This window comes from Carya illinoinensis, chromosome 5, assembly GCF_018687715.1.
Source record: "Carya illinoinensis cultivar Pawnee chromosome 5, C.illinoinensisPawnee_v1, whole genome shotgun sequence".
Taxonomy (NCBI): Eukaryota; Viridiplantae; Streptophyta; class Magnoliopsida; order Fagales; family Juglandaceae; genus Carya; species Carya illinoinensis.
In genome coordinates this window covers 27,851,255-27,870,036 of record NC_056756.1, presented here as the reverse complement: position 1 = coordinate 27,870,036, position 18,782 = coordinate 27,851,255, and the positions used below count along the sequence as shown (strand labels likewise).

General features: G+C 33.8%; 1 protein-coding gene across 3 annotated transcripts; it reads right to left on the bottom strand.

Moving 5' to 3' along the window:
• Window positions 1–1,608: 1,608 nt before the first annotated feature.
• LOC122310613 lies at window positions 1,609–12,111 on the bottom strand. Of its 3 annotated transcripts, XM_043124675.1 has the most exons (6): window positions 11,958–12,111; window positions 9,955–10,251; window positions 9,320–9,454; window positions 7,889–7,945; window positions 4,180–4,314; window positions 1,609–2,118 (listed from the first exon to the last, which is right to left on the bottom strand). In XM_043124675.1, exons 2-6 carry the CDS (start codon window positions 10,246–10,248, stop codon window positions 2,053–2,055), a joined length of 687 nt encoding a protein of 228 aa, XP_042980609.1. In that variant the 5' UTR covers window positions 10,249–10,251; window positions 11,958–12,111; the 3' UTR covers window positions 1,609–2,052. The 3 variants fall into 3 exon arrangements, with proteins under 3 accessions (XP_042980609.1, XP_042980610.1, XP_042980611.1); XM_043124676.1 differs by lacking the exons at window positions 1,609–2,118; window positions 4,180–4,314 and adding an exon at window positions 4,485–6,109; XM_043124677.1 differs by lacking the exons at window positions 1,609–2,118; window positions 4,180–4,314 and adding an exon at window positions 6,899–7,768.
• Window positions 12,112–18,782: the final 6,671 nt, after the last annotated feature.

Sequence of the window (18,782 nt, the reverse complement as noted above, 5' to 3'; positions counted from 1 at the left end):
TCTCTTTTAGTCGTGTGATCAACTTCCCTTCATGTTTCTACATCCAAGGCTTTCCTTGACGACAGGACCTTAGTTTTTTACACAAGGGGATCATGTCAATATCAAGCCTTAGCCGCTATTTCCTTGTTGAAAGCACCTAAGATATTGATTTAATTGAACCAAAATTATGACATTAATGTTCTATGAGATGCTACAAAACAGATTTAGTCATAATTTAAAAGGATTAAAAAATCGGATTCTGCAGACAAAACATAAAACTTTTGAGTTGAAAGTAGTTGGAGGTGAAATTGAAAACTTCATAGGGTAGAAGATTGCCTCAAAATTATTAAACTTGGTATAATAAGATCAATGTTTAATCTGGTTTTAGAATTTCTGAAGTAAGGTTAGTGCACTGTCTCCATATTACAAGACATCAATGACCACCATATAGCAACTCTAGAGTCTTCTTACTGTATTCAATTGAAATTTTGTGGATTTGTAATTGAGATACTAAGGAGCAATCAAATTTAATTTTTATATTTGAGTGGCTCTACAGCCACACATGAGGGATCCCAACAGTGCAATTTTTTTCATGTATTTTTTTTAATACTTTTAAATATTTAAAAAAAAAATCATATCATTTAAAAACACTTCCTTAATCAGTAAGTATTTTAAAAAAAAAAAATACACCCCACTTCATGATCCCCCATGTGTGGCTTTAGCATTTCTGATCTATGTATTCTAGGGTGGCCTCCCACACCATGCAAGGTGGGTGTGTGGGTGTTAGGATAGTCCTCTTGGCAAGGGTAATAACTGAAGGAGTAATGTTAGAAACCACACTTTAAACCGAATTTAATCTCACTAAATAAAATGTGTCACTTTTATCACTATAATATCTTCCTTCATATATTTAAAAGAAAAATTCAAATGTTAATCGACTATACCACCTCATCACAATGGAATAAAAATAGGATGATGATGATGATATAGTTTGTAAAATTTTTCTCACCGAATAAACATTTCCTTGACGACCCTTAGCAAGGGAATTGGAGGCCATGCATTACCTTACCCTGCACACAGAGTGGGCATGCGAGGTGAGTAGAGTCCAAATGTGAGCCAATTATCTTCTCTTCTTTTCCAATTTTTTTTCCTGTGGGATATAAATGTAATTCTCAAACGGTCTTTTTGGTTATCCATTGAATACAAAAGTCGTTAAAAGCAAGTGACTTGCTCCAAAAACTCCAAGTTTTGATAGAAAAATCCCAAACACAGATGGGTGTGTTTGTCATTATGCCAAAAAGAATTCTTATTGAATCAATTTTCGAAGCTTAAAACTTATCATTATATCATTTAGTGCGTTCTTATAAAATGCATATGTATAGGTTATCCCCTATTTCTAATATCTTGTATTCAAACTTGTTAGGCAGAAACGTGCAGCAACAAAACTTTACGGGGGAGGGTACCATACATATAATGAGGGACAGTAGCTAATCATGCCATAAATGCAGTTTAGTTATCCCTTAAGAAGATATGTTCATTTGCATGATAAATGCTGTCAGATAGCGTATATGAGTGTATCTTGGACGGGAGAAGGGTGGAGTAGTCTACCTACATCATCACCAGCTTCTATAGTTACGTACAGTGAGAAGACAGTGCATAAATAAAAAGATTAGAATTCTCTTACAAGGGAAGTGGGTGGAGTCTACCTACATACAAACTTATATATTTACATGCAGTGAGGAGACAAATGCATGAATAAAAAGGATTCTATCTTTTCCTCTCGCGTATAAAGATGGGTCATGCTAAAATAAACTCTATGGAGGTACACCATGGAGTAATGAACAAGTTGGAAGCACAAAGACACCAATCTTTTTGCCCTGCCCCCATCAGATACATCCCCACTTTAACAAATGATTTCAGCATGTCTAGGACCAAACTATGCTTAATATAGAGGCAACCTTCAAATCAAGGCCAAGGATGTTGTATTGGTGAGTGTGGTTACTCCCTCGGGTTCTTCCCTCCTCATAGAATAGGCAACAGTAGCTCATTCATGAAAAATTCTGACCCTGATATCTACTTGTAGATCCATTCATTTGCACGGCCTCCAGATTCATCCATGTCTATAAAAATGCTAACTGCCTGCAGCAAATGACCAATCACAACGTAGACAAAATAAATTAACCGATAAAGTCTATGCTACTTCAGATCAGAATTTAGCTCAATTTTTTTTTAAGTATAATCTGTCTCACTTTTTAGAAGTATTGCTAACATTCTTTTTGAGTTTACTCTAGTCCTAGACTACAAATGCCTATAGTGAGTGCATGGCAATCTATTTGCTCATAACGAGGCCTACTTAGAGATTACCCAGGTCTAGAGAAAAATTATGTGAGCAGGGTTATGTGGTTAGTGGGAAGAGATCTTTAGTGCCTTTTACCATCAAGTAAGGAGAAAAAAGGCCAAGAGAGTAAAACATAAAACTAACAACAACGTACTGTTCCATCACTACTCCTAGCTTTTACTATATTTGATTGATCAGCACAATATTGTTCACAAAAAACGTACAATCTTTTCTTCTTCAATTAACAACTTTTCACTTCAATATTTCTTTAAAACCATATACTGAGGTTTCCCAGTATGTAACAATGCATTAATTTAATTTCTGGATTTGGTAATGCACCAGAGGGATATTGTTAATTTATAAATAGAATATTTGGTTGTATGAATGACAAAGGAGCTAGAAAAACTTATTCGAGTACTTGTACCACACAAGATACTTAACTGGTGTTAACTTAATTGGTCTGTTTCAACTGACATAAATAGCATCACAAAGGATACTGGCTGCCAGACACTTCCAAAATGGTAGAAAATAAACAAGGAAACCAGCAATTTGATGCAGACTTTTCAACACCAATAGAAAAGTTTGAATAACCACTATATACTTCCAGTTCCTGTAATTCCAATTTGTTAAAATTGCCAAGAAGAAAAAGGAATCACCCATGGGACTAAACCCTAGATACATGAACCCACCTGCCAGAACCATTTATCAGGTAATTCAGGGGTACTCCTAGTGCAAAATCAAATCCAAGATGTCTTAAGTCATTCATCCCAAGCCCACCCTTCAACCACTAGACGGAACCCTATATATTATTGTTCCGATTATAATGTTTTGTAAAGGAAAAAAAATCAATTCTATGAAATGACTAGACTACAAGCGCCAAGTTAATTACTTCTACTTAATACGGGGACTAAGAAAATCCTTGTATTTTTCAAACAATATATATGACCATCTAGCTAGAGTTTAGGGGTTATGTGGGTCTTGGGGCCTCTAGATGACACTTGGGACAATTGTTAATACTTTTCTTAATGGTTATGCTTGCTGAATTATAAATTTAATGTTATCCTTGAAGCTTTCAATCTAGTTTCAAAACTTGTGTATTTTGGTTGATTTTCAGAGTCTAGATTATTTGACAAGATTACTTAGTATGGTTTAATTTATGATGCCAAATTTTAGATAGAATGCTATTTTCTTTTGTGTCAGTTATTACTTGCTAGGGTATATGGATAATTTGTATATGCAGGTTTTGGGAATATAAGTCTTAGTCATTACCATGTCCATTGGGGTTTGGGTTGCAACGTATTTAGAGATTAAACAGTGGCTTAGTTCTGGCTGTTTGAGTGATTACTGCATTCAATATATTTGCTTTCGTCTGAAATTCCACATCTTTAAATACTTTGTTCGTGCTATTTTCCTTGCATGTTCTTTTCTTTTCTTTTTTCCATCTAAACTTGGAGAAACAGACATTAAATAAGTGCTTCTAATTTCTAGAGCTAATGTTGCAAGTATTTTTATTCAGAAGCCATGAACTCGACCTCCTTTCTGGAGGAACACATAACTCAGTGTTGATGAGTAACTTTAGAACCTTTTTTTTTTTTTTATAAGTAGAGTAACTTTAGAACTATTTAGAACTATAAGTACAATTTTCTCATTTGGGCTATCTAATTACGGGACAATAAGGCGAAAGAAATGGAATGGTACTACAGTGATGATGTGAAAAAGCAATAGTCTTATCTCTTGCTTTCTTTGCAGAAATTGGTAGATCCCAATTAATGTGTCTTGAGGCTAAATGTTTATTTTCCTCAACTAAACATTTAGTCTTAAATGAACAACGAATATATGCAAATTTTGAACTTTATTTTTACCTTTCCTATCCGAGGACGCTCTTTCAACTTTTCTAGGCTGTTTCGTATATGTGAGACAGCTCCCCAACATTTCAATGTGTTTGCCACGTCATCAAGCCTCAATAGATACTCTTCTTCAGTAAGCGGAAAGGATCTCTAAAAGAACAAAGTAATTGGAACAATCCCATATGAGAATAAATAAGCTCTACCATATAACTGAATTATTATAAATCACAACCATTGTAGGGAACACTCTTACAAACTAAATTACACAATTGGAATTGTATGTATAAGCAGAAGTAATTTGCAACTTTATAAAAAGGTTATCCGGGGAAAACTTCAATTGGCTATCTCTAAAGGCTGCTTTTTAAACTGCCTTCTATATACATATAAGTACATTATTTCTCTCACCAGATTTGCATCCTTTTGCCTTTTTTTCCTTTTGAATGATAATCCTTTTAGCAATATGTAACTTGGGATTTCATTTCCTTGATAACCCAATTGCAGATATATGTTGCCAATGAAGGTTAAATAACCTTTTCCCATTTTTTAGATCCTTTCTTTGCTGAGTTCTAGTCAGATGGTTAAATATCATATAATATAGGGGGTTAATATGCAAGTTTTTTTTTTTTTTTTGATAAGTAGGGGGTTAATATGCAAGTTGAAGACAACAATGTTAATCTTGAACTTCAAACAAAAAAACCTCTTCCCAAATTGACCAAACTATAAATAAATGTTGTTGGAACTTGGGATCCCATCAGCTCACATGGCTTTACTTTCCTGAATATGTGGTCTTGCTTACACACGAATTACACACCCTTTTACAAAGACGGTTTTGAAATCCTTCTTCAATTCACTCCTACCCTTCCTCTACACCAACTCTGGTGGAAGAACGCAGAAGATTTTTCTGCTGACTTACTCTCCTTTTCCGGGAGAATTTCAGTTATTTTCTCAGCCAACTGAAGTTACAGTCAAGTCAGAGGTGCTCTGCATAATAACTATCATCATTCTCTTACATGAAAAAATGGCCACATGAAAGATTTAGAAAGGAGATTTCTGAAGTTCAACAATAGAAAGGGAGCTTGTAGCACACAATAAGAGAGGATTGAGAGAAGTGCCTCATAACAAGATTGGTGTGAGCTGCTGTCTCTTTTGTTTGCTCACTCTCTATTTTTTCTCTCACAGATAGAGAATTAAAAATAGAAGAAATTATTTTTGCCTAGTATGTGGGAGTAAGTTTTGGGTGTCTTGGGATTTAATTCGAATGTTTTCTCTTCACCACTATTTTGTACTTCATCTTTGGTTAGTAGATTTCTTGATCATCATTTTCTGTGGATGTACATCACATATAGGGAAACATGCAAATGTCCTGTGTGGTTGCTTTATGATTTTTTTAGTGCTCATTATCCTTTGCACAAGTGGTATAAGAGTCTAGGTTTGGGTTTCAGATCAATGCCAAAGGTCAATATGATGAGTACCAAGTATGACGTAGAGAAGTTCAAAGGCAAGAACAATTTCTCTTTGGCAGAAAAGGATGAAGGATCCTTTGATACAAAAAGGAGTCTATAAGGTATTAATAGGATAGAAAAGAAACCCCAGATTAAATCCTTCATAAAATAATTGACAACAAGGACCTGAGGTTATATGACAAAAATTAGAGGGTTTGAAAATAATGAAATGGCTGAAAAATAAGTTGTGCATGCATAAGGTGTGATATGATTTACACATGAAGTACAGTTCTGCTTAAGTGGTACAATAACTTCAATATGTTGAATATGCAGTAATTAAACTTTTCCGTAAAAGTTGAAAAGGAAGAGTAAACAAAATACTTTTATTAGAGTTGCTTTCCCCTTCATTCATTTAGGTGGTTACAACATTGCACATTGGAAAAAGGTGCTAGGATTGGAAAAGGTAACAGGATCCCCATGATCGCATGAAAATAGGAGGAAACCTGTTGATGATCAAGCTGATAAGCTCGTGGCAAGGTTTGAGCTATGGCATGAAAAAGATAAATCTAAGAGGAAGAATTGCATGAAGTAGTCACAATCTCATCAGGAAAGGAAAATGAATATCAGTAAAATTCACAACCAATAAAAATGTGGAGTGCTTAAGAAAAATCTAATATCTCTAGACACATCAGGTTCATAGGTTAATAACTACTCAGCCAGATACATGTTAGCAAAACAACTATAGCTGCATTTTTAGTACAGAAAGGTTAAAAAAATTTTGACAATTTACAAAACCTAATTAGTTGGGAATACAGTTATAGGTGGATTGCAGGGATAACGATTCTCTCCATTCAAAGTGAAATGGATAGTATCCATTTAGTGTAAAACATGGGGCACTTTAGCCATTTCATATGTCAACATGATAAAAAAATACGAAAATACCCATTGTTTTACACTAAATGGATCCTATCTATTTCTAGTGAAATGGAGAGGATCCTATTTTGATTTGCACTTTGCAGTATCTAATTTGGCAGAATCGGTCAATGATGATGCAATTTTATGACATGCAACTTGGTCATATGGGTGAGCAGGACAATTTTGGACATCACACACGAAATTTGTTGAAAGATGTAAAATCATGCAAACTGGAATATCTACGAATACTGCATATGGGACAGAGCAAGGATAGCTTTAGGGCTGCATCTCATACCGACAGTTTTTCTCTAAGTTGTAGAGTGCAAGTGGGTCTACAACATCAGAATCCATGCCCTATCATTTTTTTTTGATAAGGCGTCCACAAGGTTGTAGAGTGCAAGTGGGTCTACAAGAAGAAAGAGGCAGTGCCAAAAGGAGCCTATGAAATATAACGCTTAACTAGAAGCTAAGGAATCTTTGAGGCTAAAGGGACTGGTAGAGGAGTTTGGCATAATAGTTAAACATCTTGTCTTCAAGTTCAATCATTGCTTTGACTATCGGTGTTTATAGTTAGGGACATTAGTGAAGACATTCTGAGGAGCTTTTGTGTTGTCAGACTTTACAAAGTTTGGGCCAAGGTGGCTATCTTTTGTTGTGACTGAGAATCCCACAAGCCACAAGGTATTTCTCCCTGAATATGTGGTCTTCCTCACAATTGTATGGCAGCCTCTTTCCAAGCCAGTTTTGGAATTGTTTAGCAATTTCCAGCTACTTTCCTCATCCAATTTTGGCAGCAAGACCTAAAAGTTTCCTCGGCTTAATCTCCTTTCCCAAACCAATCCAGTAATTTGTTCATCAACTGAAGTTTTATCTAGCCGAGTTTCTAGTGCTATACATAGTTACCAAGGCCTTCATTATTTCACGAGAAAAATGAGCAGTATTTAGATAATTAGAGAGATCTGGTTTTGGCATGAAAACTTAAACAGAAGAAAATGAGGTTGTGGTGCACCACAAGAAACGAATTAGAGAGGGGTGCCGTACAGCAAGTGTTTTGGTGTTAACTTTTGTCTCTCGTTTCTCTTTCTCATGGTCTCTTTTATCTATCATGGCTAGAATATTGAGGTAGAAGAAAATTCTCTTTGCTTTGTGTGACTCGTGGGAATTCACTTCAATTCATTTGGTTTGGAGTGGTTTTTCTTCACCGCCACTTTTGTACTGTTAGTTGGTTTCTTTCTGATCCTCTCCACCTGTGTTCATGGAGATACTTCACATGTATAATTCCTTTATATTAATTACTACCATTCTGATTCAGAAACTTTTTCATGATACTTAATAAGCATAGATCTGTAGTGCAAGATTTTGCAAACCTGCTCCATGTACTTCCACATCACATTCAATGCAAGAAGATTTCTTCCCAGGAACTCCTAGAGAAGGGTAAATAAAAGTAACTGTGAAATTCCAAAAAGAACAAAAGATTAAAAAAAAAAATGGAAACAATTTCCTTCATATGGCCAACATTTCTAGTCAACAATCCTCTCAAAATTATCATGTGCACAATTTCAATGCAGATGTTACAAACTTTTGGCAGATCTTAGGGTCGTTTGCCATAGAACCACCAGAAATTAGGTTTTAAAGACAGTACGTGAGTAATCAGGTCGCAGATTCGATAACAAAAGAGACAATCATCCATGTAATCAATCATCTTATTCTTACTACCATAACTTGTGTTATCACATGTTAATGAAAAAAATTGTGCTGATTTAAACTCACAACACTTCAGCAAACAAGCACAATCTTAGATAATTTATCAGCCATGCTAAACTAAAGGCACAGACACTAGCATGCTAAAACAAAATATAATGATCTTGGATGGAGCCTATAATGAATGATAACTCAACCTTCATTCCTCCAATCATTCTCGCACTAATAATTGCTCCATAATACATATACTTGATAGTATAAATGTTTTTTAGAGGAATTCCATTATTTACTAAAACCCACCACATTAACTTCCAATGAAAGTTATTAAATGCTTCCTTATAGGCAATGGAAACTTTTTGACGTCTCTATCTCTCTATGTTGCACTTGCACCCATGCAGAAAAATTGCTTCCACAGAAAATCATACTAGAAGAATATAACCGAGTCTATAAAACTGTCCTATATTTTACTCCTAAAACTTTATGATGCAACTTTCAATATCACCTATATTCTACAAGTGAAATGAAATTGGTTTTTCTCCTCTAATCAAGTGCCTTCTTCGTCATTAGAATTGCATGAAAGATAGTAATCACTTATAAAGGAAAAAGAAAAGGAATAAATTATCGATTGGTTACCTGACTTTTTAAGGGTAACGATAATGAAGAGACATTACAATATCAAACGCTCAAATAAAGACCAAAAATATTTGATAAAAGTGGATTACATAATTTCTAACAAATTTTCAAATGTTTCCTGCATGATTTGGAATAATTATAATTAAAAAAAGTAATTACACCTTCCCTGAACTACTGGCCATTTTGCAACATGAACCCTAAACTATCAACATATTTCAATTTGCATCCTTCGCAACATGTAGTGATTTAGATTACACCAAATAGATTATTTTCGTTCATTTTAAGGGTCAAAGTTTAAGCAAGTGTGGAAATTATTAAAACCTGCTGGTAGTTTAGAATGCATGTTGCTGCCTCTCATAGCTTATGATACATATTGCAAAGTGTAACATTTATACTAATCAGACTTCATGCAACAGGTCCAAATTAGCTAATAACATGGCTATTTTCAAATACAGGAAGCATACCTTCTTTATTAGTTGAACATCATAAGACCTCCCATACTTGTTCCTGATTAGGTTTGCAAGGTCTATTCCACTGAAGGTGGAATCATCTGTGCCAACAATTCTTTCAAGATTTTCTCGAAGTATATCACTGTTCATCTAACATATGTGGATTAAGTGAATATGAATTCAGAACATTTGATTATTCCATAACTAACTCTACGTAAATTTGCAGAACAAGTAAGGATTTTACCACAAAAACAAGAATGGACAAGGATCCTCTCAATTTGCTCTGAAACTGATAACGACCCATTCATGTTTAAGATGTAATTTTCAGAAAGTATTTGCATTGTGCCATGTCATTTGACATCTCATCCCACAAAATATTGTTTTGAAGCAGTGAAAATTATTCTAACTGACTTTAAACGATGTGACGCTTTATATTTCTTGATATTTTGTATAATTAAATTTCCAAGGCGAGTTAACCTCCACTAATCTCGAAAGAAAAAACATGAGATTCCTTATTCAACAAGAATTTACTGATGTCAAATATAATTTTACACCTGTTAGATTCTATTTGAGCCATCTCTGTAGCCGTTAGAACCCAATGGATAAAAACCTAAAGGGGATAAAAGAAAAGGTGAGAAATGTCAACATACTCCTCCAGTTTCACTTTTTGGGGATTCTTTCTCATTATTACTATCTTCTGAGTCATCTGGATCCATGCCATCATCCACCATACTGGCCAAGACAGGCCTGTATTTCTTAATACCTTCATGATATCTATGATCTAGGCATTGACCATGGAGGAAAGCCAGTCTTTCCAATCTTCTGGAAGGAGGATGTGTACCAGAATATCCGGGAAATGGAACTTTACTAGATCTTCCTTTAACAAAATGCTCTTGAAATCCTAGTGACCAATTATAACGGTGGCTTGAGATGGTGCTCATCATATCCTGCAAATATAGGATCATCCTAAAGTTAGTGAGAATCTTTTCAGTGAAAGTCATGAGCACATCTGACTAAATCATCTTTTCCAAGAAAAGTTATGAAGAATAATAGAAATTAAATAGCACCAACATATTATTACAGACACAAAATAAGACATACTAAGAGGATGGTTAATGTAGTTAATGGAAAACTTGTAAATTTCAATAAAAGTTTATTGTTGTTTTGGGACTTGAAATGACAAACTTTGCAGCTGAATCATTTAAACAAAACCACTTCAAAAACTAAACTAGAGTTTTCTCATTTTTCTACAAGTTCAAGATTCTAAAAGTAAAAGCAATAAGTTCGGTAGTTGATTATGTATCCTATCCTCTTGCCTCTTTTTTGTTTTTTCAGATTGCATATTCTAGGATATAGCACTCTGTACGTGTACTCTTTTGTCCCAAATAAATTTTTGTGACAAGAAATCTGGGAAACCATGCAAAAGCAACATGTCTTTTACCCGGTTAAAACCCAACCCGTGTAGTGCATCCCCATCACCTGAATCAAGTAAATCAATAGCTTTTTCACCAATGGGGTGCAGCCCCTAGAAATTGTTTGCACCAAAGAATCCAGACCTTTTAAACTTGGAGAGAGTATACCACCAAAGCCAAGGCCCTTATCACTTGAACCAATCCCTAAGAGTTTGTCCCAAATAACTAACACAAATAAGGGGATAAATACACTTTTCACCCTCCAAGTAACAGGAGTTTTATATTTTGCATCCCAAACCACCAAAGTTAGCACATTGAGTCCCCCCTCCCCCCCCCCCCCCCCCCCGCCCCGGCAAAAAAAAAAGCACCACAAATAGCACATAACACTTCAGTTTAAATGGGAAGAACAATTGATCATTCCCACCAAAGTACAAATTCCTTTTCCACATAATGTGGAGGCATATTCATTATGCTTTCTCTGCGCCTAACAATTAGATGCAGAGAGATGACTTGTTGTGCCAATTGCCCTAGTCAATAATTTGACCTATATGTCCGGTTGTTAAGCAAACTGGACTTCCTAGATTGATATAGAGAATATGAAATGAACCTATGACCTCCCAGTATCTGTAGTTCTCTATGAATTTTGTCTCTGTTAATCATCTTAGAAGACTGAACGAATTCTGCTCGGTAAAACTTGGTTAAGCGCATCACACGTCAGTATAGAAAGATTATCCTTTTTGTTCACCTGTCTTTTCTCTCATTTTCTATATGGGCAATGACTACAATTTTTACATAAACTATATGTTCTGCAATTGGTCATTTTGTTAACTTGTCACGTTTTCGAAAAGCAAGTGTTTCCAGCGTACTCATGACCAAAAATAAATAAATACATAAATTTAATAAACAGAAATTGAAAATTTTCCTCCTTAGAAAACTCTTTATTTCGTATGACATGCATTTGGTGTTTCGAGTAGGAAGCATCCTTTTCAAAGTCTTGGTTTTTAATTTTTCAAAGTGCAGATTTTTCTAAAACCAGAATTATTGCTGGAAGGAACAGAAAAATGAGAAGAGAACAGAAGTCAGGTGAATTCATAAGTACAAAACAAAGTGCATATTGAAGTTTGAACTCAAGAACAAAACATAGCTCAGAAAAATATGAATCAAACAACATAAGGAGACACAAACTTATAACGAAAATAAGTGAAGACAGAAAGAGAGAGAGAGTGAGAGAGAGAGAGAACCTGGCGTTAACGCAGAGAAAAATGGGAAGCAGTGGATGTTGGATTTGGATAGAGCAGAAGGGAAGGGGAGGGCCTCAAGTTTGAGCAGAGTAACCATCAGGCAGCATCAATAGGGGAGAGATTTCTTTGTTTTATAATTTTTTTTTTTTCCTTTAAAAAGAAAAATCAGGTAATAATAAGGACCTCTAGTTTGGTGCTTAACGCAACTGCCTTGCATGCAGATGACATTCGCTTTCACGGTCACACAACTACCTGACCGTAAGTGAGGATACGTCTTTGAGAACGTGGTCGTGGACTGGAAAAGAGAACTTGCACGACATGCAGTTCGGAACTTGCACGACATGCAGTCCGGTTGCGTCTTCATTCTTGAGAAGGTTTTACAATATTTGCCGTCATAGATAGAGTGTGTAAGTATCATGTATTTCGTATAAAAAATTAAGTAAATATTAGACTTATATGAAAAATTATTTATTTAATAGAGGCCCTAATCTTTTTTTCTTTTAAATACACAACGTTTACACAATCTATGATTGTATTTAGCATTATTCTGAATTAAATTGTTAAAATAATTATATTTGAAAGTGTTTATATCTCATATTATTCATATAACATATTTTAATTTAAAATATAAATTTTAAAATTTAAATCTTAAAAATCTAAATATATCCTGTGAATAGTATGCGGTGTAAAAACTTTCAAATAACACAACTCAAAATTGGTATTAGAAGTATGTTCTACATTTTTTAATTAAAAAAAATTATTCTTACTTTCTTACAGTTATTTGAGTAAGTTTAAATTTATTCACAAAAGATTTTGACAAAATATATTATTTATATTGTATTTAATAATGTAAATAAGATATTTTAATAAACAAACTTTGAGTTTTTTTATAATTTTATTTATATGATTCATAAATTCATATATGAACTATTATATCCATAAGGATTCATTTAATGGTTAATTGCTAAAGTTCAATAACATTATAAGGTTGAGTAACATTTGATGTTAATGAATTCTAAAGTTCAATAAAATTAATTAATAGTACATAATAACTGAATATAATTAAATTTTGTACTATAAAAATTATGAAAATTCCAATGTTAAAAATACTTAGCCTTCTTTCACACATAGCATTTTGTCTTCTTTTGATTGAACTACATCATCCATATATTATATATGAAATCACAATAAGTTTAAAATAAGTTGAAAGGTCATGGAGTTTTGAAGGTTGGAAAGTTTTCTTTTATAAGTAACATTTTGTCTTTTTTTCGCTCATAATATTTTGTCTTCTTTCATTTAAATATATATTTTATTAAAAGTAGAAATCCAGAAAATATCATGTTTAAACAACTTCACACAATCATGTTGTAAACAATATTGAAAATTGGATATAATTAAAAACTTGACAAGGTCAATCTCATGTCTCACTGCTAGATCAATGTGCGACTATTCTGATTTTTATAAATTATCAGTAATGCTACATATAGTTGTGAAGTGCACAAATAATATGCAGTCATTTTAAGAAAAAGTATAGTACATTATTAAAAAATTAATCTTTTTTATTTGGATTCTGTATTTATTTACTTTTTTCAAAATGATTGCGTGGCATTTTCACACTCATAACTGCAACTATCATTTTTCATAAGTTATATATAATACTACAAAATAAAACATACAGAACTTACACTAGTTGAATTGAACTTATACAAATTGTATCGTTTAATAATTGATGATACTTTGTATTTATAAATGATTTATTTAACAAATGAATTGAGTCAAACTCGATTTTGATGGAGCCAATATCATATAATATGCATCATTGTTAAATTCATTACATCTAGAAGAGATAGCATCTCAAGATCTTACAAGCATTTCAATTATCAATTATACAATAATATATTTGATATATTAATATTCTTCCATGAAATCACCAATGCATAGCAATGTTTCTAAAAGTAACTTCAATTTGGAGAAGGGATGCCGAAGTAGAACTTATTAGATATTGATCTAGATCTGGGATTGTTGTTAAGAAGAGGATCGAGGGTGACGAAGTAAAACTTATTGGAGATCATTCTAGATCTGGGATTGTTGTTCGTTAAGAAGATTTAGGCACTGTTTGATAAGAAATAATTGACTATTCCTCTACATATTCTAGTTAGGAGAATTAATCAATGATCATGTTGGGATCAAGCCTAGAGAAAGGCCTTATGCAGAATCAAGGAAATGTGTACTATAATAGCTGAAAATAACAAGGAAATGTAACAATATATGGAGGTGCAAATCAAGTGTAGTTTATGATTCATTTTGCTATCGATCGAGTTCATCTTACAAAGTATATATATGTGCCTTGCACGAGTTGACTGAGGCAATGAAACAACTAAATCACCTTAATTACCATATGATAGTGTCTTGGTAGAAAATGATTTAGAGTACGTAATTATTATGTCCCTTTATTTAATAAACAACCTCACCAAGAATTATGTCACTTGGGTTTTTCTTCATCCATTATTGAATGCATCACTTGGATCATAAACAAATTTCCAAGGACTATCTCTCTATTTTCTATGTCAAGGACAAAAATGGATGTTGTTTTACACATTCATTAAGTATAGAAATGTGTCCTACCTCTTTCTTATCTTCACAGCTCGGGTTGTCACCTTTGTCACAAGCCAAACCATTAATCATGAGATAGCTCATGTGAGCTTGGAGTGTGGCAAAAACCATTGATCAAGTTTAGTTTGGTATGGTATGAACTAAACTCTTATGTTAGTGAGTTCTCTCCTATTCTAAACGATTCAATATCTGCCATTGAAAATTGACTTGTAAGGGGAGGATGCTTCACAATTAAGCTTACACTTAAACCATATAGATTGGACAATTAAATGGTAACCAAAATTTTTAGTGAGCCAAATGAATGATATGTTGTGTTACAGTGTTTAAATTGTTAATTTAGTGCATCAACTAACTTTTATGTTAATGGCAAGCTAAACCATTAACTCAACACATTGAGTACAACAATTTATAACCACGTCTTTAAAAATGGCCATTGTTTGTCATAAATCTCATTGTGCCAATATAGTAAAGTATTGGCTGATTGATCATGTAATGATCCAAGAAAAACTTAAAACTCTATCTAAGCTTATACCCATTCACATTATCCTATAGTCAAATTGCAATATTACAATCTCCCTCCTAGAAAAGTGCTAGGTTTTGAGTGATAGTCTAACTGTTAAGGCCATATGGTAGAAGTAAAGGGAAGCACATGTAGCCAAAGATTCAGTTTCTACTACAGTTAAGAAGGCATCGGGTTAATATTTGTTTAGAGAGATGAGAATATGCCAATAGGATAAGACCAGTTTCTAGAATGAGTCTCAGTCTCCTCTCAGCAAGTCCATTTTACTGAGAGGTCATGTGGGCAAGATTTATGATGCACAATACCATGATTAGTAAGGAATGTTTGAAAGTGATTAGAAATATATTCTCCACCACTGTCTAATTGTAACTATTTAATTTTTGAGAAGTGTTGGTTTTTTACATGAATTTTGAACTTGATGAAGCAATCATAGACTTCAAATATAGAGTGAAGGGGATAAATCCATGTATAGCATGAGAATTCACCCACAAACAACCCATAATACCTATAGCCACTTACAGAGGTGATGGGGAAAGTCCATACGTATAGGGGGAGCAATGATGGCGAAGTTGGGTGAGGTAGGGACACAAGTGGAAGCAAAAAATGGCAATCGAATGTTCTTACCCAATTGACAAGAAACACAAACATCTTTTTTATTAAAATTGAAATAAAAGTCAGGAAGGTTGTTTTGTTTGACAACCTGAAATACAATGTCCAAATCAGAATCATCTAGTCTAAAATGCCATACAAAGGATTAAGTCTTTATGCCAATCAAAGCATTGACTGATTTGTTATTCTTGAGAGAGTTTCCTTGCAACCAAATAGGATAGAGTCCATTCTCAAGTTTGACTTCCAATAGTGTAGCATTGGTCCGAATGTCCTTCCACAACAATAACCAGAGGTTAGGATAAAGTAGTAATAATTGTCTAAACAAAATTGATGAATAGACAACGAGTTTGAAGAGACTCAAGGATAATGTAAAATATTTTTGAAAAGAAATGAGTTATTTGACTTAGATTGGGGAAGGTTAAAAATGTTGAGCCAGTGTTCCCAATAGCAAGGCCTACTCTATTCCCTACAACCACCATGGTGTTGTTTTCAAAGGGTTGCCGAATTTGTAAATTTTCAAGCTCACTAGTAATATTTGCATTGGCATTGTCCATGATCCATTATTATCCTTCAAAGACCTCATTAGTATGAACGACTATTGCTGCAAATTAGGCGAGAGGATGCCTACCTTAGTAAGAATAATTCATTCTGTAGTAGCACTCCAAGGCTTGGTACTTGGTAGTTAGTTTAGCCACAGATTTGACAAGGGACATGATTCTTGGAAGGAAATGAGGAGGGATTGGTGGCTAGTGTGATGGAATTGGAAGTAGGGGTAGCGGAAGAAGATGGGGTAGGCTTGTGCTGGGATGGGCCACGATAGGTGGGAGACTGTTTCTGTTTGGAAAAGCACTTATTAGATTTTGAAGGTTGATAAGACTTATTGCTATATAGAGCAAAGGTGGAAAAATCTTCTCTCAAGGTTTGTTGTCAATTTAGTAAGCATTTATGAGTGAATCATTCATATCAAAAATCATTAAAGGTGAGAGATTTCTCACGTGTGGTAAAAGAGAAAGAGGTCACAAAGGAGTTAAATGATGAGTTGAGACCACTAACAAGAAAGGAAATATCATCGAGAGGCTTCCCAACAGCAGCTAATAGGTTTGACCAAGATTTGGCATAGTTGAGATCTGCATGGCAGGTTTGAGAGCCTTGGTGCATGCTGTTGAGTTGCCCACGCATGCAAGTTGCACAAGATCGAGAGTTTGAGGCAAAAAGAGTTTCCAAGCGATGTCAAACATCCTTGGATATGTTGAGTTCGCAAATAGTAGACAAAAGAGTGTGTCATTAATCCACTTTAGTAAAAATTGATCCTTCCTAACCCAATGATACCCAACAGAAGATGGCTCCTAAGAAAAAGTAGAAAAAGAGATAGCCACAAGAGATAGTTATTGTCATCTTGTTTCTAGGTGATGGGTTGTGGTAAATGATGGAGAGAGATGTTGGTGAGAGCGAAAGGATACGGGACAATAGGATTTGGAGCAGCCATGAAAGTGAGGAGAGATAGACTAGTCTCGAGCCGTTTGCTGCACTGATACCATAAAACAAAGGCATAAATGAATGGTTTGGCAAGCGACCAAAACTGGTATTGAATTACTATTTATGTGGACTACATCACGTATAAAGTAAATACAAAACTAACTACAAGTCAAATACAAGGAATTCATCTTTAGCTTGGTACTAATATTAAACTGAGTTTGACACCAATAAATGAAATACTGACATGAATAGTATCTCAAATCTCATCAAATACAACTACTAATAGAGTAGGGGTGGCAATTCGTGTTCACAGATTGTATTCGTATCGTGTTAAATCATGAGTATTAGACTATATGGGTCAACACAAGCACAACCAACTTAATTAAATGGGTCAATCCTAAAACCAATTGACTCACCATCTGGGTTTCACCTCCACCGTTCCACTCTATAATAGATTTCAAACTTCATTTGTGATTTCACGACCTCGACAATATTCTACCAAATTCAGCACACTTAATTAACCAAATAAAGAACATATCTTTAAAATAGAAAAATGCTTTACAATAGAAGATCCCTCAATAGAGTTTGGAAATTTTCCTCAACAATCAAACACAAATCAATTGAAAACAAGATAGTCTAAATGATAAACAAAGGAATATATCCCTACTTCAAAATTAGTCTTCATCTTTGTTACCCATATGACTAACACAATAGGGGGTGAATTGGGTTATATTTAAAAAATTAATAATTATAAATCAAATACACAATATAAAATATAAACAAAATACGAAACAGTAATAAATATAAAGAGTAAGGGTAAGAGAGAAGCAAACACAATATGTTAACGAGATTCGGCTCCACTGCCTACGTCCTCACCTCAAGCTACCCATTGATGATTCTCAAATTCACTATTCAACATCCTTCAAGTAGAGATAAAAATCTATTACACCTTTGAACAACACCGCTACAAAGGATCCACATAGAACACCCTCTACACTTACAATCACCTTACACATGGTAATTCAACTATTCACTATGTTGAACATCCTCGACACGCACAAGAGTTATACACACCATTTTACTGATACAAGAGCTGATAGTGGGTAGGTTATCAGAAAACACTCATCAATTAGTGAAATAAGAACAATATAGTGTAAACTATATCTCTCAAAATAAACAAAGGTTAAGGCTCAATGCTTACAAAAGAGATAATGAAAATTTTGAATGAATGTTGTATGTTCTTGATGTTGTAAATGTGAAACTCTCAAATGATCTATTTATAGACATATGAGACTTCATATTCAAATTTAAAAGATTCACATGTTAAAGACAACAACATTCATTTTTCAAAAAATTCAAATAAAAGTTTCTTCTTTTTTCAATTTATCAAAGATAACATTATTTACTTTTCAAAAATTTCAAATCTAATATTTTTACTTTTCGCATATGACAAAATGAGTACTATTTACTTTTCAAATTTTTCAAACAAAATTATCTACCTTTTGCATAAGTCAAAAAGAGCATCAATCACTTTTAAAAATATTCAAATAAAGCATACACATGTTAAAGATGACAATCAATCATCTTTAATATTTTCAAAATTTAAA